At 47.5% G+C, this 21316-nt stretch overlaps 1 protein-coding gene across 1 annotated transcript; it reads left to right on the plus strand.

Annotated features, from left to right (window-relative positions):
* Positions 1-7939: 7939 nt before the first annotated feature.
* On the plus strand, positions 7940-20728 carry GM2A (ganglioside GM2 activator). The gene is made up of 4 exons (XM_007188625.2): positions 7940-8146; positions 13012-13173; positions 18636-18818; positions 19157-20728. Exons 1-4 carry the CDS (start codon positions 8057-8059, stop codon positions 19310-19312), a joined length of 591 nt encoding a protein of 196 aa, XP_007188687.2. The 5' UTR covers positions 7940-8056; the 3' UTR covers positions 19313-20728.
* The last annotated feature ends 588 nt before the right edge of the window (positions 20729-21316 follow it).

The following is a 21316-nucleotide window of genomic DNA, read 5'->3' on the forward strand; positions in this document are numbered from 1 at the left end:
TCAAAGAACGGGCTTCAGGACAGCCTGCTTGGATTCACCCAGCTCTCCTTGAGACGCTCACTGAAGCTAGACACTTCACAGAACCAAAGGATGCTGCATGTGGACTGACCTTCAGACATCATGGAATCCATCCTGCCTCTACACGCAGAGGGCGATGAGGTGTAGAGTGAGAACCTGGGAACAGCTGAGGCTTTGTCCTTTCTGCTGGGTTTCAGTAAACAGAGGAGAAGGGGAAAGTTCGCCAGATGCCTTCCTTGGAAGGAAATAGTGACTCCATCTGTATCCCACCCCTGCAGCTCAGTGGTGGAGACATTGTCTGGTACTGACCCTTGCTACTCTGTGGTCTTCTGGGTAACAGCCTTGGCCTCATCAGCAGCTTCTTAGAAATGCAAATTCTTGGGCTCTGCCCAGGCCTGCTGAATCATAATCTGCATTTTAATGAGATCCCAGGTGTTTTGCATGTGTATTACCATTAGAGAAAAGCTGCTTTAGTCCAGTAGTTCTCCAAGTTGGCTGCACCTTGGAATCCTCTGGGGGTTACTTTAAAAAATGTTGCTGCATGTGTCCCACCATGGGCTGCAGTCTGGGCCTGGGCTCCCAGGTGATTTGTTTAAAGCTCTCCCGGTGCTACAGCCATTAAAAAGAAGGATTTAGGGACATCCCTGGTGGCACAGTGGTTAAGAATCGCCTGCCAATGCAGGGGACACGGGTTCGAGCCCTGGTCCAGGAAGATCCCACATGCCGTGGAGCAACTAAGCCCACGCGCCACAACTACTGAGCCCACATGCCACAACTACTGAAGCCCGCACGCCTAGAGCCCGTGCTCTGCAACGAGAAGCCACCACAATGAGAAGCCCACGCACCACAGCAAAGAGTAGCCCCCGCTCGCCGCAACTAGAAAAAGCCCGAGCGCAGCAAAGAAGACCCAATGCAGCCAAAAATTTTTTAATTAAATAAATAAATAAAAATAAAGCTCTCTGAGGTGATTCCAGTGTGTAACCAGCATTGAGAATCACAGCTCCAGGCAAAGGCTCTAATGAGATGAAAATCTGGGGATATTAAGGCAATGCAAATTTGGGTGGGGCTTCTCAGCCTGGGCCCTCCCTTGGCACCTTCCCCAGCCCTGCTGGGCCTGCCCAACCAGTCCAACCCCTGCTCCTCAAGGTACTGTCAGGCCTCCAGCTGCTCTCAGGTTTCAGAAGGGAGAGGTGAGAAAGGGGTTCGTGCTCTTATTAGCTTTGCAATTCTGCCCAGCGGTGTGGCCCTGAGCTAAGAGGCCAGAAACCTGGATTCTCATCCCATTTCAGCTGGGTGGGCTTCGGCAAGGTCTGTCCCTCTCTGGGCTTCAATTTCTTGATCTCTAAAATAGGCTAGTCAGAGGAGATTGAAATAACTTCTAGTGTTCCTTCCAGTTTTCTACTATGTAGACAGACTCTCAAAGTTGAAAGGGAACTTGGAGGTCATCTAGTTTAATCTGACCTTCTTACAAATGGGGAAACTGAGGCCCAGTAAGGTTAAAGGCATTGTTTAAGTCAGAAATACCATTACCTTGGCTTCCCTGGTGGCAGGGTGGTTAAGAATCCACCTGCCAATGCAGGGGACACGGGTTCAAGTCCTGGTCCGGGAAGATCCCACATGCCGTGGAGCAACTAAGCCCGTGGGCTACAACTACTGAGCCTGTGCTCTAGAGCCCACGAGCCACAACTACTGAGCCCGTGTGCCACAATTACTGAAACCCACACGCCTAGAGCCCATGCTCCACAACAAGAGAAGCCACCACAATGAGAAGCCCGTGCACCGCAATGAAGAGTAGCTCCTACTCGCCACAACTAGAGAAAGCCCGCACACAGCAGCGAAGACCCAATGCAGCCAAAAATAAATAAATAAATTTATAAAAAAAAAAGAAATACCATTACCACTGAGAGAAAATTTTTGACTTCAATGAAAAACTCTTCATTGTCTAGAGCATGGCCTTCTACATATCTACTTCTGGTTCTATGGAGACTCTGTGTCTGTCATTGAAGGTTATCTACATCTGAAGTTGTAGATAACCCATAACAATGGGAAATAATCTTTGCCTATAGACATTTCATTTTTGTCCTGTGGAGGTTAAATTGACTTCCCTCCCCCACTATGGAAGAGGCCGATTTTGCCTCCATTTCTACTTTAATCTCAATATTCCTGATCCATACTTGTGTTTGTTCTTTGAACTCTCCTTTGCACTGGTTGTAACATCTCACAGGTTCCCTCACTGAAGGAGTTAAAAATAAAATCACTACTGCATGCTCATTTCATATCTGTATGAGAGTTATAATTTTACCTTCTTTTTAAAAATTACCCTTGGGCTTCCCTGGTGGCGCAGTGGTTAAGAATATGCCTGCCAGTGCAGGGGACGTGGGTTTGAGCCCTGGTCCGGGAAGATCCCATATGCCACGGAGCAACTAAGTCCATGCACCACAGCTACTGAGCCCGTGCTCTAGAGCCCATGAGCCACAACTACTGAGCCTGCACGCCACAACTACTGAAGCCCCCATGCCTAGAGCCCGTGCTCTGCAACAAGAGAAGCCACTGCAATGAGAAGCCCATGCACCGCAACGAAGGGTAGCCCCCTCTTGCCGCAACTAGAGAAAGCCCGCACGCAGCAAAAAAGACCCAACGCCGCCAAAAATAAATAAATAAAATAAATAAATTTTTAAAATAAATAAATAAATAAAAATTACCCTTTAATAACAAGAAGAGTTAAGATTTTAAAACCAGAGGTCCAGGCTAAATTTGGGATTGAAACCCATAGAGACCAGGCAGTAACAAAAGTGAGAGATGCACAGCTTGTAGGGGCTGTTGGAGGCTGCAGAATCCCATCAGTGACAACTCAGCTTCAACAGACTGTTGCCCTGTAGAAATGCAGGCCAGTGTTTCCAGATTCTCTGAGTTTTTCAGGAAAGCTGGAAGTCCATAATTTAATGAGAAATCACCTGCTTTTATTATACACTGACAACCAAGTAAAAACCAACTACACACACTAATATCTATAAAATAGGTAAATAACAAGGTCCTACTGTATAGCACAGGGAACTATATTCAATGTCTTGTAATAAACTATAATGGAAAAGAATCTGAAAAAGAATACATACATATATATGTATATACATCTGAATCACTATATGTATATAGTTTCTGAATCAGAAACTAACACAACATTGTAAACCAACTATAGTTCAATTAAAAAAAAAAAGTAAAAATTCTAAGAAACACCACATAGACAAAACAAATGATATTTGAGGCTTGTGTTGCTGTTTGTGACCTCTTCACATGCATTGGAGGTGGTAAGCATTCCTCACTAAATCTGAAATTGAGCAGGACCCTGCGGGACATTCCTGGGTACAAAAACCTTTCCATGTCCCCCGTTTCTTGCTTGTAGAAAAAGGGTCTTAGTTTCCTAGACCTTCCCTGAGTTCCAAAGAGCAGATTCAAGCAGCTACTAATCAGGGAAGTGAGGGAGTGCAAAAACAAAGGAAAAGCAGCCAACAAAAAATAGTTCAGCGATGAAACAGAGTCCTAGCTTCTCAGGGGATGTACACAACAATCTGACACATGTCCTTGAGTTGTTCTGCAAGAACTAAGGCCCCCACCCAGGTGGAGGATGGTGAGGACATGCTGAGACCCCAGACTGGTCAGAGCCAGGAAGCTGATGGTTGAGATTCCTGGGACACCACCCTGTGACCTCACTACCAACCAATCAGAAGAAAGTCATGCACCCTGCAGCCGGCACCCAAATGTTGCCTTTAAAAACTATTCCCTGAAAACCACTGGGAGGTTCTGGTCTTTTGAGCAGGCGCTGTCTATTCACCTTGCTTGGCCCTGCAATAAAACTTTCTCAGCTCCACACTCCAATGTTTTGGTTTGTTTGGCCTCACTGTGTGTCAGGTACGCGACCTTTGGGTTCAGCAACAAGGGCACTTCCCACACCAGGCTTTACGCTCACACTGGGTCTCCAACCACACACAAGCAAGGCTGGGAGGTCATCCTGAGCCATATTATTCCAGGGCTCAGACCCAGTAACTCCTCCAGGAAGCCCATGATGATGAACATTAGAGTGGCAACAACTTTCAAAGTTGCAACCCATCACTCCTAGAATGTGGGTTCTTCAAGGATAATGGTCTTGTTTTAGTAATTGCCACTTTTATGTACGTGTGCGTCTATTGTATGCCAGGTACTTTATGTCAACCTTGGTCATACATTTGAATCACCTGGGATTAAAAAAAAAAAAACCAACCTTGGGTCCCACCTCCAGAGATTTAGGTGTAGTTGGTCTGGAGTATGGCCTGGCGACTGAGAATTGTAAAAGCTCTGCAGAGAACTGCAGTGTGCAGTCCTGGCTAAGAATGATGGCCTGATGGTCTGGACCATTTAAAATTTTACATTGGCTCTTCTCCCAGATGTTTCTATTTCTCCCAGATGGTCTGAGAGTTATTAGACTCAAGAATGCCGACCACCTGCACTTTGTATTACTTTAACCTGATTTCTTGTCTTTTGGTATTAATACTCTTGGATAGTATCTTGTTTGTCTTGTCAATTAAGAAAAAAAAAAAAACACCAGTCAAACAAACCCAAAAATGAGAGTTGTGAGTTTCAGTTTTCTTTGGGGACTTACTGAGGACTGGAGCCGAGGAGACAGCCTCTCAGATAGTCCTGAGGAACTGCTCTGAAGAGGTGGAGGGAGTTGGGGGAGAGGTCAGTATATGTGTAATTCTGGTGAAAGTGTTCATGTAATCAAGCACACATCTCGGTAGAAGGTTGCTGCTAGTCACAAGGAAGAGATATCTTAGTCAATGGTTTTAGTGCTTTTCTAATTATGGGAAGATGCAAGAATCAGGTTCATAACAATTCTTCCTGAACATATCTAACTATCTAAAGGCCTGTTCTGTCAGTTTTCCCAGAGCACAGTGTCTCATCCTAATCTCCTTCCTGAACCCCTTTCAGGCTGCACTGTAGGTAGAACTGAATGGTGGGCAACATTCTCTGTCTTACTCTTTACTTGCTGATTGCTTTTCTTGAATAGATCCTAGTTTTTGCGGAGGTGGGGTAGGGTTATAGGAATGGGGGCAGGGCCTTTATTTTGTCTGACTTGAATCTATAAGTATTTTTTGAATGAGTGAATAAATAGCTTAGTACTGGGAGGTAGTTTGTTGTTGTTATTATTATTATTATTAATCCTTGTTTTGCAAATGAGGAAACTGAGCCCAGAGAGGTTAAGGCCCCTGCTCAGGCTCTTACAGGATAAGCCTGGGTCTGCCTGACTGGAAGCAAGCACTCTGAACAAGCTACTGTCCTGTTCTTTCTTGCATCTTCCTTATGGTCTTGGTTTCCAGTCACTGTGTCTCTGGCTTTGCACAATCTCCTCCAAAGCCCTCCAGATGGAGATGTCAGGCACTCTAATTCCCAAGGGATGTGTCCCCTCATTGAGAGGTTCTCCTAGGTGGCCAGGAGATTGGACCTTTTACTGCCCAAGACCATTGACTTCTTGTGTGAAGGAGTGTGCCTGAGGCTGAGAGAATGGAGACTTTAGGAGCTGGGAGGAAATGATGTAGGGCTGCACCCCAAAGTCCTGCAGTCCTTGCAATCGCCCAGCCATGAGACTGAAGAAAGAACCCGGAGGGAGTCAGGGACAGAGGCATCAACTATTGGACAGGGAATCTTGCAAGTCAGAGGCAAATGTCCTGGAGCAACCCCCCACCGTGTACAGATGGCAGCTGGCAGGACACAGCTGCAATCTCCGCTACACAGGGGAGGAGGAGGCTATTAGTTACAGGGGACATGACGTCAGAAGGGCTCCTTCGTTGCCAGGGGGACTGTTGGAGCCTCCCCCCCCATCCCCCACCAGCTCTTTGGGTTAATAACCCTTGCGAGGGGGCCACTGTTTCCTGTTGATAACTGAACATACTGGAGCTGTTCTGGTTCGAGGACTAGAAACATCATTAGCTGGGTGTCCAGCCGATCATGCAGGTAGTTGCTGATTAACCTTTCACCTTATACATATACACAATGGAATATTACTCAGCCATTAAAAAGAATGGAAATAATGCCATTTGCAGCAACATGGATGACATGGAGATTGTCAGTCATACTGAATGAACTTAAGTCAGACAGAGAGAGAGAAACATCATTGGATATGCGGAATCTAAAAAGAAATGATACAAATGAACTTATTTACCAAACAGAAACAGACTCACAGACTTAGAAAATGAACTTATTGTTACCAGTGGGGAAGGGTGGAGAAAATGAACTTATTGTTACCAGTGGGGAAGGGTGAAAGGAAGGGATAGTTAGGGAGTTTGGAATTGACAAAATAAAGGCCCTGCCCCCATTCCTATAACCCTACCCCACCTCCGCAAAAACTAGGCTCTATTCAAGAAAAGCAATCAGCAAGTAAAGAGTAAGACAGAATGTTGCCCACCATCCAGTTCCACCTACAGCACAGCCTGAAAGGGGTTCAGGGAGGAGATTAGGATGAGACACTCTGTGCTCTGGGAAAACTGACAGAACAGGCCTTTAGATAGTTAGATATGTTCAGGAAGAATTTTTATGAACCTGATTCTTGCATCTTCCTGTAATTAGAAAAGCACTAAAACCATTGACTAAGATATCTCTTCCTTGTGACTAGCAGCAACCTTCTACCGAGATGTGTGCTTAATTGCATGAACCCTTTCATTAGTTTGACGCCTCTTATACCTCTGAGGGAACAGCCTCAGGAGAAGTGAGTTCTAGTTTTGCTTCTGCTATGTGACATTGGACAAGTCCTCTCACTCAGGGGGCCTGAAATTGCGCTTGTGTATAATGAAGAGGTTGTGCTAGATGAGAGAGGGAAGGGATTATCAGAATGGGAGGAAGGTGTGCAATTAGAAAAGCATATTAAAAGATCAGGTAAAGTCTGGAGTTTAGTTAATACGTCAATGCTGGTTCTTAGTTTTTATTAAAAAAATACCCTTATATCTTAATGTTAACAATGGGGGAAACTAGGAGAGAGTTTTGCACTATTTTTGCAACTTTTCTGTAATCTAAAATTAATTCCAAAATTAAAAATTTCTTTTAAAAGATGATTAGGTTGTTTTAAATTCTATTAATGCGTTCATTTACTCAACAAAGATTGCCTATTATGTGTCACATTACTAGTGACCAGAAGTCATGGTTCCACCCCTTGTGGGGTTTACAATCTAGCAGTAATTTGGCAGGAATAGTGTCCCTATTGCTTTTTAAAAAATTAAACCTCAACTACATAGTGTAGTAGCTTAGGGAAATCTTGGCTGATGAGGTATATATAAGCAGAATCCTTGCTCTATCACTTCTTAGCTGTGTGACCTTGGCAAAGCTAACCTGCCTTATCATGTATGTTTCCTCAGTGGTAAAGTGGGGCAAAAAAATGGATTCCCTCGTAAGTGCTTAATAGCGCTTGGCATGTATTAAAGCACTTACTAAAAGTTATCATTATCATTATAATAATTATTTAAAAGACACAGTGATTTGTAACACAGCTAAGGGGAAGCGTAGTATCGGTAGGGAGCATGATATTTTTGTCAAGAAGGACTTGGGCGAACGAAACCATGATGGCCCTTCCAGCAGTGACGGTTAACAGCGTGAGTTCAGAAACAACAGCCCCACCCCTCCTCGCACTCCGGCCCCGCCCCGAGTTAAGCTCCGCCCCTCCCTGGAGCTCTTGTTCCCTTCCCTGTAGCGCGCTCATTCCCCCCCGCCCCGCCCCGTACTCGACCCGCCCCTTTTCTCCTCAGACTCCGCCTTCGCCACTGGAGGCGGGGCCTGTCGCCCACGCGCGAAGGGCGGGGCTAAAGGAGGAACCATTGGGGGGCGGAGCCGGCAGAGCTCTATCCAATCCCCGGCCCCGAAATCTCAGATCCGGAGGGGGCGGGACGCACGGGGAAGGAGCCGCACTCAGCTTTGCATAGCAACGTACAGCTTTGCATAACCAATACAGGCAGGCATTTAAAGGCGTCGTCGCCTCCACGAACCCTGTAGTTAACTCGGTGAGGACCCACCCTTTGCGATGAACCCCCTGATGCAGGCTCCTCTCCTCATCTCCCTGGGCTTGCTTCTCGCCGGCACAGCGACTCCTGCACGCATTTTCTCGAAACGGGTGAGCACCCTCTCCTTTAGGAGGCTGCTTCCAGCATCCCAGCCCAGCTCGGGATGTGCGGGCTGGGGTGGGATATGGGGGTGGCCTCTCCGGTCTCTAGAATTACTTCTTTGCAGCAGAGCCTCCCAAAGTCACTAACTGTGGGACTCTGAGTGGGTCCTTTGCTTTCTGCGGGTTTCAGTTTCCCCATCTGTACAGAGGGTGGGCTGTAAGGCTTTCTCTGCTCCAGACTGTTTTGGAAGGGTTAATCTCAGTCCCGTCTGTACTCCTGTCCTCTTTCCAAACGTCTGAGTGAAATTTTACGGAACTTCAAGACCAAGGCTCTAATCCCAGGCCCAGAGACGCATCCCCGTTTACGTGCCCTCTCTTTTCCGCCATGAAAATGCCTGGTACCCTTCCCCTCCCCTCTGTACTGCTCTGAGGCGCTGCTCCTCCTGGTGGGTGGGTGGGTTTGAGAGGCTCTTCACCCCAGAAGGTCCATACTTGCTCCTCTGGCGACAAAGGTGCAGCCCTGCTCCTGGGTGTGAGGCAGGGAGAGGCGCCAGCCTACAAGCTTCTCCCTATCTTCTCAGTCACCCTGTGCTCCAGACCCTGGGGAAGGGGAAGTTCTGTCATTCTGAGAAGTAGAGAAGCCTAGTTCCATGGCCTCTTTGCTGCATACGTGGGGGCCAGACACTTAGTATCTCTGGCAGCAGTCAAAGAGAGAGGCCCAGCCTAGGTCCCCTCCCGCCAACCTCCTTGGAAATATTTGTCAAAGCCAGGAACAGGGTGGTGTGAGGGAAAGTTGGGATAGGACTAGGAGGCTTGGCTTCTGATTCCTCCTCTGTCTCTAATCCATGGGAGTGGCATTTGGGCTCCTTAAGCCTTGGTCTCCTTATCTGTACAATGGGCTCGATAGTACCAACCTGCCTTTCTTTGATGGTTGTGGGTGAAGGGAAATGCTTCCATGGATGGAAAAGCTCTTATATCTTAAACTCATAAAGTGATAGAAGCCTGTGGGCTCGGCCTCACCCTGCCCCAGGGGCAAGGAGTCTATTTTGCCTATTGAATGGAGGAGCAAAGAACTCTTGGCCTTATTGGCCCGGAGGGTTCACAGTTAGTCCCTGAGTGTAGGTTGAGAATGTTTCTCTTGGCTCCAGGTCTGACCACTATGAGGTGGTGTGGCTAAGTCTGGAACCAGTCCTACATCCCCGCTCTCCTACATGTCTTGGCTGTGGATGCCGTCCCAGACCAGAGGGTCTTACGTTGGCAGTTTTAGAGAGGCCATGAGACATCAGGGAGTTCACCCACCTTACCCAGCCCCATAGAGGACAGGGGACTCATCTGAGATTACACAGCAAGGGGCACTTTCCATTCTTATCTGCTATCATCCGGGTCTTCTCTGGGCTCATGTGATTCGGAACCCTTACCCTGAAACCCTGGGCCACATGAAGGCTGTGGGGTGATAGTGAGTGTTTGAGCATCGGGAAACCAGAGTTCCGGTTCCTCTTCTAGCATTAACCCGGTCTCATGACCCTGGGCTGTGGTGATCCTTAGATAAAAGGGGAGAATGTCTAGCCCCAGGCTGGGCGCAAAATAGGTACTTAATAGACTCTCTGATAACTGTCTAATGTCATTTATCGTGCACATACTATGTGCTATGTGTTGAGCCATGTGCTTTGCTCTTTATTTCCCTAATAAACTTTTTTAGGAGAGTAATTTTAGACTTACAGAAAAGTTGCAAAGACAGTACAGAGTTCCCACACACTCCTCACTCAGTTTCCCCTAATGTTAACATCTTGTATTACCATGGTACATTTGTCAAGACTGAGAAACCAACATAGGTGCATTACCACTAGCTAAACTCTGGACTTTATTTGGATTCTACCAGTTTTCCCATTAACGTCCTCTTTCGGTTCCAGGATCCAATCTCGGGCACCACGTTGCATGTGTTGTCCTGTCTCCCCAGTCTCCTCTGGTCTGTGACAGTTTCTCAGTCTTGTGTTTTCATGGCTGTGACAGTGTTGAGTTGTGACCTGTACTTTCTGTATACAAACTTCTCACTCTTACAGTAGCCCTGTGAGAAGATATAGTTATGCCCATTTAATATATGAGGAAATTGAGCCTCAAGAGGGGTCAACTGACGCATGTTCTCAGCTAGTGAGAGTGGCTGAGGTATGGTTTTAATCCAGGTCTGTGATTTGGACCCATATTTCTGCCTCCACAGCTGTGCCTTTGCCCTCTGCCATACGTTGCCTCTTCCCACATGTTAGCCTAGGCTGGGATGACAAATATCTGGTGCCAGGCCTGCCCTTAGTGGGCATTGCTAACACATCATGCTTCCTTTTCCGGGTGAGACTGGACTCAGCTGCAGAATTCACTGCGACAGAAGCCTCTAGTCAGCCATCGACAAAGCACCTTGTTAAGTCTCCCCAGAGCCTGAGGGAAAGAGGAGCAGTGTTCTCTGGACACTTCCTCCAGCCTGGAATCAATCCTCGCTGTGAATCTGGCTGCCTTGGAATTTGTGAAAGCAGCTCTAGAAAACGGCTAGTCCTCCTACCCACCCTCCAGCCCAACTCTTAATCCCAGACATGCTTTCATTTGATAGTGGCCTTCTAATTGGTCTCCCGTGTTCTAAACTCGACCCTCTGCAGTCCATTCTCAATCATAAACCAGAGCATGACACTCTTCTGCAATGGCATTCCATGGCACTTATAGGAAATCCAGCCTCCTGATGATGACCTATGAGGTCTGGCATGAATTAAATGACCCTGCCACCCCTCTAAGCTTACCTGGGTGCCTCATCCACTACATCTAGCCCACCGGCCTTGTAGGGCCCAGAGCAGCTGAGCGTCTTCCCAGTGCGGGGCCTTTGCCCATGTTCCCTCTGCCTGAACATTCTTTCAGTACTTGCATGGCTGCCTCCTCATCTTGCAGGATTCTAACTTCCTCATCACCCTATTTAAGTGAGTCCTTTGTTACTCAACACGACCCTCTGTTTCTTTTATGGCACCCAGAGATCATAGTGGGTAATATTTATGTACATTGGACTGTAAGCTCCTCATCGCAGGGCAGGCACATTTCTAATTGTTTACCTCTATGAACAGCCCTTGGCCCCGGGCCTGTGATCACTGCTTCATAAATATCTGCAGAATGAATGTTGAAGGAAACATTTGTTGGTACCTACCCTGTCTAAGTGGCTGTGGGGAATGCAGGGATGAATCAGGCCTTTCTTAGTCATGGCCCAATGCTTCATTCCAAGGGACAGAAGCCCATTCCAAGAAGCTCAAGTAAAGGGAAGTTTATTCCAGGTATACAAGGAATCTCATGGAACTAATGGCAGGAAGTGGCGGCTGGGATGTCTAATGGCTATCATTTAAGGAGCCAGCTCATGCTTTGTGCCTGGCATTGTGTTATGAGCTTTACGTCCATGCTCTCACCCTCGCAACAGGTCTGGGAGGAAAGTAGAAATGACTCCACTTAAAAGATGTGGAAATTGCAGCTCCAAAGGGGAAACTGGCCTGTAGAGTCACATGATATGGTGGTCGAGCTATGATTTCAAGCCATGTCTACCAACTAAAGCCTTGATTTACCCATATCTTAGTCTAAAACCATGCCCTTGGCTGTTCCCCCTCACTGCCTATTTAGATAGGGGGCCGGAGGCAGGGGGCGACTCTGTCTGTTCTCTTTTCCACAGACCAGCAGAGCCCTTAGTTCTTGTCCCTTTGCCTTGGTCATGAGTCTAGGTGTTCTGGCTCTGCCTTAAAGCTTATGACCCCATGACAGCTCAAAGCCCAAAGTCCTCTGAATGATTTTGCCTCTGTCTCACTTCCCAAATTGGAGGCAGAGAGAATCTGTCCGCCTGGCCTGGGTTAAGTATTCTCTTTTGGCCCACCTACCTGTGGCTGTGTTGATGACGGGGGTCAACTTGGGGATGTGGGACTGGCAGGTTTTCCTTCTAAGATGGGATGTGCATGGTGGGAATGCTGAAAGTCCCTTGTAGGTGGCCTTCAGGGGGCTGGGAAAGGTGTGAGTGGGTGGGCAGAGTCTGCATGGTATAGGAAGTGTTAAAGATCATAGACAGGGTTCTGTGGGAGTGGGGAGTCAGTGGTCATGTGTAGTTGGACACGATGGTGGAATCAGGAATCAGGAGACCTCTTGGGGGATGTGGAGGAAGAAGAGGAGATATGGCTCAGCAGAGGGGAGGGGAATGAGTTGGGGTGTGGGACAGGGCAGGGCATGAGCAATGGGAGTTAAGAAAGTACTGGTTAGGATTGTGGAAGTTTGTTCACTAGGGATTGTTCATCAACAGATGGCCCACTGGGGATCTTTTCAGGTGTGTCCTAGTCCCTCCCTGGGCTAATTGTGCCTCCTTGAGGGTAGGGTGTTAGATGTTGTTATGTTTCCCCCTGTGTTTTGTGTTCCCTATTGTTCCTGGCCCTGGATTGGGCTTGGGGTGTGACGTGAATAAAGTTCTGGGCATGGGCTGCAAAGCCGAATCCTCCAAAAGCCTCCCTCTAAGGAAATGCCAAGACTAGTTGGAGAGGAGTGGGGAGCAGGGAGGTGAGAGATCAGAGAAGGTATCTACCAAAGGTGGATATGGTTAGTCTCCTATTTTGAAGTACAAGGTCTGTGATTTTGTGCTCTATAGTTCACGGCACACTTTTTGGAGATTGTCTTTTAGTTTAGTCCTGCCTATGAAATGGGTAGGACCAGTGTTATTCCAGGTTTACAGATGTGGAGTTGCAGATGAAGCTCATAGAGGGCAGGTACCTCGCCCACGGGCACACTGTCAGTAAACTGCTCTGTTAATCCTTCTAACCTGTGAGAGTTCCTTTTGTCAACTTTTCTTTTCTCTTCTTTTCTTGCTGCCTTATTGTCCTTAGCTCTCCCAGCTCGGTAGCTTTTCCTGGGATAACTGCCATAAGGGGAAGGACCCTGTGGTGATCAACAGCCTGACTGTGGAACCTGACCCCATTGTCATTCCTGGGAACATGACCATCAGCGCTGAGGTCAAGACCACTGTGAACCTCAAAGATCCTCTGAAGGTGAGCCCAGGGGTGGGCAGGGTCAGGGAGGTGCTGAAGGGAAGGTGCTGTGGGCCAGAGGGAGGGCCCTGAGGCATGTATGCTCAGGGAACTGAATAATTTTGGAATCCTGGAATCCCAGAGCAGCAAAAGAAGCATAGATTTGTTAAATGTCCTTTCATAAGTTTATTTGCCTTTTGTATTTCTGTTTAGGAATAACCACATGCCTGTTGCCTGTTTTGGGGGTGGATATTTGCATGTTTTCACACAGAACAATAGAAACTTTCTGTGTATCCATTGCAACTCCATATATTGTAGTCCTTTCCTCACTGGTTTGCATTGCTACCTTTATACCATATTATTATTTTTTTAATATTTATTTGTTTATTTGGCTGCATCAGGTCTCAGTTGCGGCACGCGGGCTCTTCATCGCAAGGCACAGGGCTTCTCTCTAGTTGTGGCGCGCGGGCTCCAGAGCGTGTGGGCTTAGTAGTTGGGACATATACCGTATTCTTGTATGCCTTCAGCCTGTCCTGGTGCAGATCTCTTCTGGCACCAGTTTCCTTTCGACTCTTTAAAAGGTTTTCTGATTTGGAATCTGTGTACCTGAAACTACCCTTTGACTTGGTTAATCACAGCCCCTACCTCATACATTTCTCTGAGTGATGACTGAGTTAATAACATGGATAGTGCCTTGCACAGGGCCTGGCACACAAGACCAGCTCGGTACATGTTAGCCCTTGTTAGTATTTCCGTTAGTATCACTCTCTTCCTGTGGCTTCTTTGACCCAGACAGAGTCCTGTACGTGCAAACAGCTCTCAAGCTTTGCTTTGTCCAGCACCTCTTCCCAAGTCTTCTACAGGCTACGTCACCGCATTTTCTTTAGCTGTTCTTCAAGTGATTTTCTACCAGGGTCACATTTCTACACTACCTCCGCTGAGTCTGGAGCAAAGAGCTCTTTGGCGAGCTGGCCATCATGCTTGCTCTTCTGCCACTGCCATGCAAACTGCAGACGTTTCCAAGAACACTGATGCAGTACAACTGACTTGGAAGGAAAAAGCTGGTGAACTTCTTTTTCTTTCCCCAGCCTTTTCCTGGCTTCTTTGTAGGCCATTAAGATGGGTTTCCCCCACCCATTTTCTATTATAGATCTTCCTCAACTTACATCCCAGTGAACCTAGCATAAGTTGAAAAATCTCGTTAAGTTGAAACTGCATTTAATACACCTAACCTACCAAACGTCACAGCTTAGCCTCGCCTACCTTAACCACACTCAGAACATGTACATTAGCCTACAGTTGGGCAAAATCATTTAACACAAAGCCTATTTTATGATAAGGTATTGAATATTGAATACTGTACTGAAAGTGAAAACCAGAATGGTTGTGTGGGTACAGAATGGTTTAAGTTGTTTACCCTCGTGATCGCATGGCTGACTGGGAGCTGTGGCTTCCTGCCACTGCCCAGCATCTCCAGAGAGAATGGTACTGCATATTGCTAGCCCTGAAAAAGATCACAATTCATAACAGGAAGCACAGTTTCTACGGAATGTGTATTGCTTCTGTACCATCGTAAAGTTGAAAAATTGTAAGTTGAACCATCGTCAGTCTGTACTTTATTACCTGTCATAAATTTGGGCCATTGAGCTTTTTAAAATTGGACTCAGATTCCCACTGCCTCTTCCCTTCCTCCTACATTTCTCTTATGTATATATTTTTGATTTGGTTCCTTTATCTTTTTAGGGTATGTGCATACTAGCTATTAAATGAAAGCCTCTCACCAGTTGTGTAGGAGAAGAGATGATGAGTCTCCTTTTACAGATAAGAGACACTGAAGCTCAGAGAAGGATGCAACTTGCCCCAGGTCAGCATTCAAGGCTGGTGTCCTTATCTATCTAATGTTTCCTATTCCTGAGCTCTTTCTGGCAGGGAGGTGGAATTAGTGCTTGGAGTTTTAACAGGGGAGTACGCCAGGACTTTCCTCTTGACAGCAAAGACCCCCGCCCCCCCAGGAGAGCTGCTAGGACGCAAGCACTGTATGAGCCTGAAGGGCTCTTAAGGTTAATGGCTTCTCCCCTTGTTACTGGGGCCCAGAGAGGAGTGACTGGTCCAGGCCATGTACCTGTTAGTGGCAGGAGAGAAACCTCCTCCTCCTCCTCTTCTGACCTTGCTGAAGTGAAATTTCTTCAATCAAAAGTCCCATTTGGGGCTTCCCTGGTGGCGCAGTGGTTAAGAATCCACGTGCCTGGAGCCCATGCTCTGCAACAAGAGAAGCCACCGCAGTGAGAAGCCCGGGCACTGCAACGAAGAGTAACTCCCGCTCACTGCAACTAGAGAAAGCCCACGCGCAGCAATGAAGACTCAATGTAGCCAAAAATAAATAAATAAAATAAATTTTTTAAAAAATTAAGGAAAAAAAAAAGTCCCATTTGGAACCTGGATGGACTTGATGCCAGCTACAATTTTGAGAAGTTGGATGCACCAGATTCTGTGAGCCATGGGCAAGGTTGGAGTCTGTCCAGGAATGCCTTTTTCTTCTTTTGATGTGTTCCACAGGATTTGGCATAATTTAGAACTCCCTTCTTTGAGCTCTCAAGTTCCAGCCTCTGAGACCTTGGTTTCCCCATCCTCAGGAATCGTAAACTGCTACCACATTTGGCATGTACACTTATTTCAGGCTTTTAGACACGTAGCTTTCAGCCCTGATGGTTTAGCTTTTTTTTCCCCTCTAAAGTCCTGTACCTGCAATGCCCCTGCCTGAGCCCTGTGATTGAGATATAACTGCCCCTTCCCCGATCTCATCAAATGTCTCCCCTTCAAGTCAGTTGCTAACAGTGGGTCTTTTTTTTTTTTTTTTTTAATTTATTTATTTTATTTTTGGCTGCACTGGGTCTCTGTTGCTGTGTGCGGGCTTTCTCTAGTTGTGGCAAGCGGGGTTACTCTTCGTTGCGGTGTGCGTGCGTCTCATTGCAGTGGCTTCTCTTGTTGTGGAGCACAGGCTCTAGGCACGTGGGCTTCAATAGTTGTGGCATACGGGCTCAGTAATTGTGGCTCGTGGGCTCTAGAGTGCAGGCTCAGTAGTTGTGGCACACGGGGTTAGTTGCCCCATGGCATGTGGGATCTTCCCAGACCAGGGCTCGAACCCGTGTCCCCTGCACTGGCAGGCGGATTCTTAACCACTGCACCACCAAGGAGGCCCCTATCAGTGGGTCTTTATCTAGAGCCTTGTGTGCCTAGCCCTGAGCTAGAGGCCAAGAGAAAAGTCATTGTTTTCAACTTGTAAGAAACTTTGACTCTTAGGATGTCAGAACTGGTAGGTCTCTTCAAGATCATGAGATCCAAATACTCCATGGTCAAGATGGAGGAACAGAGGCCTGAGTGGGGAAAGGACTTGCCCAAGTGCCCTGGTGGGTACAGGGATCCTGATTCCATTACCCGTCAGTGCCTCTGTCTGTCTTGTGGAACCAGGTCCCATGACACAGGGGTTTATTTAGGTTGAGCTGTGGAGGTGCTAAGGTAGTCCTGGAGTAGAGGGATTGATGGTCCCTTATTACTCAGCTTTGCTTTAATTTTTTTTTTTTTTTGGCCACGCTGCACGTCTTGTGGGATCTTAGTCCCCCAACCAGGGATTGAACTCGGGCCCATGGCAGTGAAAGCACCAAGTCCTAACCACTGGGCCGCCCAGGGAACTCCCCTTGCTTGCTCTTCTGAGCCATATGAACAAGTAGACTGAGAACAAAGACTGGAAAATCAGCCATGGTCTGTAATCCCTAAACGGCAGGCATGGCTGTTGCCTTAAGTTCGGGGTGCCCGCGCTGAGTACCTCCTGTGCTGTGCTTGTCCTGGCTGGGGGAGGCCTGGCTCCTGGTGGATGCAGCCCCACAGGCTTCCAGTGTGGTGGGAGGAGCCCAGGCAGGACTTGGTCCCCGCTGGTCCCCTCAGCTGGGTGTTCTTTCTTGTTCAGGGCAGAACTGGCTCAACCATTTTCATTGGGGTGTTAGCAAAACAAGGAGGGGTACTGAGGGGAGAAGTCCAGCAGGAAGTAATTTTTGGACTTCAGGCACTATGCTAAGTGTTTGACAGGCATTGTCTCACTCAGTGGGACCTTGTGAGAGAGGCAGACACTCTTAAAATATCCCATTTTGGAGATGAGGGGATGGAGACAGAAGAAATTCCCCAAGGGCACAAGAGTAGGAAGTGGCCGAAGTAGCATTCCACTCCAGGCCCTCGGCTCTTTCTAGGCAAAGGGGTTGAAGCAGGCTTGGCAGGAGAGGAGACAGGAGGGCTGGGAGGGGACTGTGCATGACTCGGGGTGGGGAATAACGTGTGGGTCAGCAGAGTGGGATGAGGCAAATTTGAGTTTGTCCACTCAGGATACAGCCTGCGCGGACTTATCCCTTCCTCCTGGACCTGGATCCTGACACCTGGGCCAGTTGCAAGACTGAGTCCACAGCCTGGGGAGCCAGCCTGAGCCCAGCAGGCTCAAGGGGAATAAGTGCCCATCCAGGATTTGTCTCTTAGAAACAAAAGCCCTGAATCAAGTGAGCTTGGGGGCTGGGATTCATAGGATGCTGTGATGTTACAGCCGGGAGTGGTTTCCTGCCATTACACCCACAGAGAATCAGACTTCCTCCTGCCCTTTCCTGACACTTTTCCCTGACACCTTTGGGGGGATACGAACATGGTCCCTAAGGCACCACTCATTTGGCTCTTAGGCAGCTAATACTTAGTGAATGCTTAGCCTGTGCCAGGCACAACTGGTCAGCCCCCACCTCCAGAACAGGAGCAGAATCATGGCAGCATGGAGGTGTGAAGTACTCACAGATCTCCCCATCCAGCTTCTCTCTGGGTGCAGGAGTCCTTTTGTAGCTTCCCCAACAGGGTCCAGGCAGCCCATCTCTTCTTGAGGTAGTTCCATCTGTTGTAACCTCACTATGATTGTTAAGATCTTCCTAATAGCAATCCCAAAATGATCTCTCTGTAAATTCCTATTGTTTTCAGTTGTCTTCTATGGCTGTACAGAGAAAATAGGATCCAAGAATAGCAGATGGGTTTCATCTTGGTAACCAACTCCAATCAGTTGGTGGTAGCTGCCTGAAGTCCTCTGAAGAAAAAGGTTCTGAAGCCAAGATTGGGCTGAGAAGGAAAGTCTAGAAGCAATGCCACAGTTAGCCAATTAGCAGTTAGATGACAAGTGCATTTCAACTTCAGCCAATGGGTGGTGACTACCTAAAGAATTATAAGACTGTGTGGTTCAGTGCAGGGAGGAAAGAAAGTTACATTTGATTATTAAAGTCTGCCATGGGCACAGGAAAGGATAGTGTTGGAGCATATGCCACAATATTGTCATTTCTCGATCAGAATATCTCCCAGATCCCATCCAATTAAAAACTCTGTTAAAATAAAATGCTGGCCTTTTAAAGAGGCAGAGGAACTGGTATGTTTGCCTTGGAATTTTACACTTTCTCCAACTCTCTCACCAGGTGGTATTAACTCTGGAGAAGGAAGTGGCTGGCTTTTGGGTCAAAGTCCCATGTATGGAGCAATTTGGCAGCTGCACCTATGAGAACTTCTGTAATGTGCTTGAAGTGTTAACTCCCTATGAGAATCCCTGCCCAGAACCCCTGCACACCTATGGGCTTCCCTGTCACTGTCCCTTCAAACAAGTAAGTATAGGGAGGGGAGAGCATTCCCCCTGTGACTAGAGTAGAGACATGGGGTTTGGAGACATTCTCTTGCAGACCTGGATGTCTGTGGGTGTAAATTGATATGATCTATCCTGAATCACTTATCTTTTGGGGGCCTCGGTTGATCCAACTGTGAATGGGAGACCTGAAGCTCGATCTGACCTCTGGTGTCCTTTTGCTATCACATTCTATGTTCTACATGGCTCTTAGGAGAGTGGGAGGAGGGGCAGTTTGCAGCTGCAATCCTAGAGGTCACTCCAGGAGAGAGTCCCATCTGTAGGCTCTCACTGACCTGTGGTCCACTGCCTTTCCCACAGGGTACCTACTCACTGCCCAAGTCTGACTTCTTCCTGCCTGACCTGGAGCTGCCCAGCTGGCTCAGCAGTGGGAACTACCGCTCGGAGATCATCCTAAGCATCAACGGGAAGCGTCTGGGCTGTGTCAAAATCTCCGCCTCTCTAAAGGGCAAATAAGGTGGCACCTGCCACAGCAGAATGAAGAGGGTGTGAGGAAGGCATCCTCTTCTTCTGTCTTACGTTGGCCAAGGCCAGATTCTACTCTCTGTCCTTTCTCAAGCCCCTTTCTACAATGACGACACTCCCCCGCTGAAAGTCATTTTATGCCACCTACAAAATTTTTAGGTGTGGGCCAGCAGCCCTAACCTAAGGGCGGATGAGCCTGGTGGTTTTTGACAGCCCAGGACATCTACTGGGCTGGCCACTGCATTTTCCTCCTCACCCCCATGTCTTTCTCTAAGAGCTCAACTCATTTTCTAAACAGTCAAGGAAGGGGGCTAACACGTCAGTGTTAGGTCAGTGTGTCACTGACCTAAAAGCAGAGTGAGAGTACTAACAGTTTTCATTTTACTCCCAACCCCTCTTACAATGAAGGATCTGAAGGAGTCGATCTCAGTCTGTTCCTCCATTAACGTCTATGATTTAGTGTTCTTTTCTAGACTTGCCCAGTTAACAGTGGGGCACGGTGTATCCTGGAGAGGCAAGGCATGTGATGGGAGAGATATCTGAGAATGCTCTATGTGTTTAAGATAGTCTGCGAACTCAGGTACCTGCAGGGCAAAGCGCAAGACATCAGTAAGTGATGAGGACCACGAGGAACATGTTGTTTGCGGGCACATCTTCCATTTTTTCCTTTGTATAATAACATAACTGATCCGAGGCAGCTGCTGCCCAGTCTCGAGCTGGGGGTATAATCAGGGATGTGGGGACTGGGGTGAGTTGGAAAGGGCACATCTGGTCCATAGGGACAGCTGCTATCTAGCTATAGCCAGTGAGTACCACAGGAGAGTATGGGCCCAGCATTGCCAAATATTCTCAATTTCTTTTTCCCTCAAGAAGCCAGAAATCCAGACTTTTATATGAAATCAATTTTTAAATATTGGCAACGAATTATTTTTTTAAATACTGAGCAGGCAGAAGGGGCCAATCAGACTTGTCACTGGGGAAATCTGGTTGGCTCATGGGTGGCCAGTTCGTGGCCTTGGATATAAGAACATGCATGCCTTGTCCTTTTAACCTTGAGACAACTCCTCCAGCACTGTTTCTCCCTCCATCGGGTCAAATCCATAGTGCCTGACCCTAGAATGCTCCTCCAGTGCTGGGGGAGTAGAGGCGGCCTCAGAGCTGTGAGCTCAGGGATCACGAGGCTGCCTGCCCTGGCCTTGGAGCACTGGCAGGGTGAGTGGGGCAGAGGCTGAACAGGTGGACCCGTCAGCAGCCACTGTGGAGCAGGGATCCAGCAAAGAGAGGTGGACTCATGTCAGGTGCCTGGGTTTGTTCACTGTCCTGTCCTCTCATGACAACTTAATCACCCATGACCAGCCCCGGGTTCTGGGCTCACATGAAGGCTGGAATGGTAATAAATCTTTTTAACTTGAGGAGAATTCCTCCTTTGTTGTGGCTGCATATTTTCTCATTGATCACATCTCAGGATTTCTTTCTTTTTTTTTTTAAACATCTTCATTGGAGTATAACTGCTTTACAATGGTGTGTTAGTTTCTGCTTTATAACAAAGTGAATCAGCTATACATATACATATATCCCCATATCCCCTCCCTCTTGCATCTCCCTCCCACCCTCCCTATCCCATCCCTCTAGGTGGTCACAAAGCACCGAGCTGATCTCCCTGTGCTATGCGGCTGCTTCCCACTAGCTATCTATTTTACATTTGGTAGTGTATATATGTCCATGCCACTCTCTCACTTCGTCCCAGCTTACCCTTCCACCTCCCCGTGTCCTCAAGTCCATTCTCTACGTCTGTGTCTTTATTCCTGTCCTGCCCCTAGGTTCTTCAGAGCCTTTGTTTTTTTTTTTAGATTCCATATACATGTGTTAGCATACGGTATTTGTTTTTCTCCTTCTGACTTTTACTTCACTTTATGACAGACTCTAGGTCCATCCACCTCACTACAAATGACTCAATTTCGTTTCTTTTTATGGCTGAGTAATATTCCATTGTAT

Source organism: Balaenoptera acutorostrata, chromosome 2 (assembly GCF_949987535.1).
Source record: "Balaenoptera acutorostrata chromosome 2, mBalAcu1.1, whole genome shotgun sequence".
NCBI lineage: Eukaryota > Metazoa > Chordata > Mammalia > Artiodactyla > Balaenopteridae > Balaenoptera > Balaenoptera acutorostrata.